The sequence below is a fragment of the Aedes aegypti genome, chromosome 1 (genome assembly GCF_002204515.2).
Source record: "Aedes aegypti strain LVP_AGWG chromosome 1, AaegL5.0 Primary Assembly, whole genome shotgun sequence".
Lineage (NCBI taxonomy): Eukaryota > Metazoa > Arthropoda > Insecta > Diptera > Culicidae > Aedes > Aedes aegypti.
In genome coordinates this window covers 241,882,349-241,885,305 of record NC_035107.1, presented here as the reverse complement: position 1 = coordinate 241,885,305, position 2,957 = coordinate 241,882,349, and the positions used below count along the sequence as shown (strand labels likewise).

Below are 2,957 nucleotides of genomic sequence, written 5' to 3'. Positions count from 1 at the left end.
GAGGTTACGAAAACATTCGCCCCGCCAATGCTGAGATTCCGGTAAGATTACCGCCAGTAGCAATTTGTAATATCCGTGTGAATTCTGGCATTACGATAATTCTGGAGCTCGATTTGAAAAGGTCGAATGTGACATTTTTGACTATCTGAGATAACTCGCCACGAAGTTTTTCAAATGAAATTCAATTCCTATTTCAAGCTAATACCTAAGAAGTACATAATATACATATCAAGACACAAAACGAGAACGCTTCCAGTAAACCATTGAACAAAATGACAAAAAAACACTCAATTTTTTTATTTACGAGCATAAACAAGTTTTCCGTCGATCTGAGATTGTTCGAGGTTCATTCGACCTAATCGATGCGACCTAACGCTAGTCACCGCTGCACATCGAACGGGCACGTTCAGACGTTTGACATCTGAAAATGTCCATACGTCAAAATACGATCGGACTGATTGATGGTCAGCGAAGCACATACGACCCACCGTTGTATTATCATCTCAATAATAGTGAATTTCTCGGATTGATTTGCAGTTAGCAGAACGCATTTCGCTTTTGCCATGTTAAACGTTTGCTGTTAGCCTTGTGGAACAATACCATGTCGAATTCGCGTATCATACATCGAAGTCTCCCAGTTGGTGCATCAACTCCATGGAGTAGTTGTGGATCCGTCTAGGACGGATCTTTTGGAGAACATCACAAGTACTGCTGCGTTGATAGCCGTTGTATTAGACACCGAAAAATGAATCACACATGAACGAAGAGACCGTACAGTCAAACCTCCATGTGTCGTTGTTCCATAACTCGATACCGACTCATGGAGCAAAATAAATCATGGTTACTATGATGATTATCTCAGCTTTCCTTAGAATATCACTGTTCCATGAGTCGATTATACTATCAATACCGACTCACAGAGGTTTGACTGTACAAAAATACCACAAGCTTTCGGAATATAAAACAGAAAGTAAACAGAGAGTAGTAGGCCCTTTCAAAAAAGTTAACATATTTGAAAACACGTTTTTGATAATAAATCTTCGAGCTGTTAAGTAGAATATCCACCCATAAGTAAACGAAAACAAAGTTTATTACAACAGTCAACTCTCTAAACTCTCTAAAATTAAAGCTCTCATTCAAAATTAAATACTTTAAGGAGACTTGCATTAAAATAGAGACAATGTCTCTTCGAAGAGACCTGCTACCAGCCCTGCTTTTTTATGGAATTGCTGTTTTGGACACCACCATATGGTTGGCCAAGAACTGGTTCTGTCCGGATAGCTTCACACTCGATAACTGTTCTAAAAGCCTTGAGCGGATGGAGTCGGGATACTTTTCGCTGCATTTACGCTTACAATTACAAGGAGGTCTTAGTTCTCTCGCTCGTACGATTACGCCATCTGGCCGAGTGTATTCCAAGCCTCTTTCCTTTCGTCTTTTGTTTGTTGCTCGCATTTCGGCCTTGCTGATGATTGGTTCCAAACATTCTTTGACCTTATCGTCGACGACTTGGATACTTATGTTGATCCTCCGAGTGTTTCCCGTATGTTCTGGAAGCGTTGCTGTCTCTCCTTTATGGTTTGCATGGAATATATTACTTGAATTCTTATATGCTTTGTTATATATAAAAAGAAAACCAACTCACCTTCAACGATAACTTGTTCAGTGGATTCGTTATTGGCATTCTCCAAGCAATACTCCGAGCCGAGATCATCAAGAGTATGATACTTTTGGAAATACTCGTAAATAGAAAGGTCAGCTAAATCAGATGCATCACCTTCCTGGTGGCTTCCGTCTGTTGTATCGGATACGTTATCCAAATTCCAATCAAAATCGTCACAATCGCTACTCGAATCGTACAGCCTTCTCTCTTCCAGATCATTTTCCTTGAACAATCGCTTACTGTCTTCACAATCAAATAATCGTTTTTTCGATATAAACTCTTTGTTTGTTGTCGCTGATTCGTTGGCCAGAGCAGAGAAAGTAGTCTGTTGATATTCCGGGCGAGGTTCCGGAAGAGGTGTTGAGCTCGGTGTTGAAGTGACGATATTGATGAAAGACGCATCTTGAACCATATCTCCGGATGTGTTTGAAAATGAAATATGGATTACTAGAAGGTATAATGGATGCGAAGGCTTCGTGATCTGTAAATGCAAATAGTTATACAAATATGTTATATGTACAGACAGTCTTACGCTTACGTTCATCGTGTAGTAGCTTATTCGGAACCAAAGCTGTTTTTGTCTTGTTGATTGTGTGGCTTGGTGTAGACGTTAAAATATTGATAAACAATATGTATAATGAAATAAAATCAATATTACACGAGCGTCGTATCCACTTTTTTCATTTATTTTGACAGCTGTCGCTCATGGGACCTTTTGGCGACAAAAGGTCGAATACACGTTTTTTCGGAATTAGGCATTTTTGCGACTTTCGACCTAATACGCAATAGGACGAATGAACAAATTTTCACTGTTCTTAGTTTTTGTTAATTTCGTCGAAGTGATAACTTTTATTTTATTTTTTAAGAAATATCGTATCAAAATGATTTTTTAACCACATATTAAGCTGAGTAGAATCTATCGAATGGTGAAATAAGCATGAATTATTTACTTTTGTTACTTACGACCTTTTCAAATCGAGCTCCAGAATTATGTTATTTTCTAGGAATTTTAGGATGTCGGTAGGAATTCAGATATTTATAATGTAATTTGGAATTTTACTTGTAAACTCTGACATCTCAGATTTCCTTTTGAATTCCGGAATTCCTGTAGGAACTTTGGGATTCCGATAGGGATGTCGGATTTTTTATGATCATTCTGGAAGTTTAAATACCATTCTAGGAATATTGCGGAAATATTAGGAATCTGGTAAAATCTCTAGAATTGGGTTGTTTAGTGATGAAAAATTCACAGTTTTTTGTAGCTTGATCGAAAGAGCACATTTTTCTAAGCGTA

At 38.0% G+C, this 2,957-nt stretch overlaps 1 protein-coding gene across 2 annotated transcripts; it reads right to left on the bottom strand.

Annotated features, from left to right (window-relative positions):
* Positions 1-982: 982 nt before the first annotated feature.
* LOC110674042 lies at positions 983-2,724 on the bottom strand. Of its 2 annotated transcripts, XM_021837349.1 has the most exons (3): positions 2,202-2,724; positions 1,646-2,144; positions 983-1,571 (listed from the first exon to the last, which is right to left on the bottom strand). In XM_021837349.1, the coding sequence occupies exons 1-3, from the start codon at positions 2,205-2,207 to the stop codon at positions 1,219-1,221; spliced, it is 858 nt and encodes a 285-aa protein (XP_021693041.1). In that variant the 5' UTR covers positions 2,208-2,724; the 3' UTR covers positions 983-1,218. The 2 variants fall into 2 exon arrangements, with proteins under 2 accessions (XP_021693041.1, XP_021693040.1); XM_021837348.1 differs by having other exon boundaries at positions 1,646-2,724.
* Positions 2,725-2,957: the final 233 nt, after the last annotated feature.

What these genes read in the sequence shown, in the direction of transcription:
- LOC110674042 (XM_021837348.1), bottom strand. Translation starts at nt 2,207, where the DNA reads ATGAACGTAAGCGTAAGACTGTCTGTACATATAACATATTTGTATAAC. An exon ending in TGAACAAGTTATCGTTGAAG is followed by an intron (nt 1,572 to 1,645) that starts GTGAGTTGGTTT and finishes CAAACCATAAAG; the next exon opens with GAGAGACAGCAACGCTTCCA.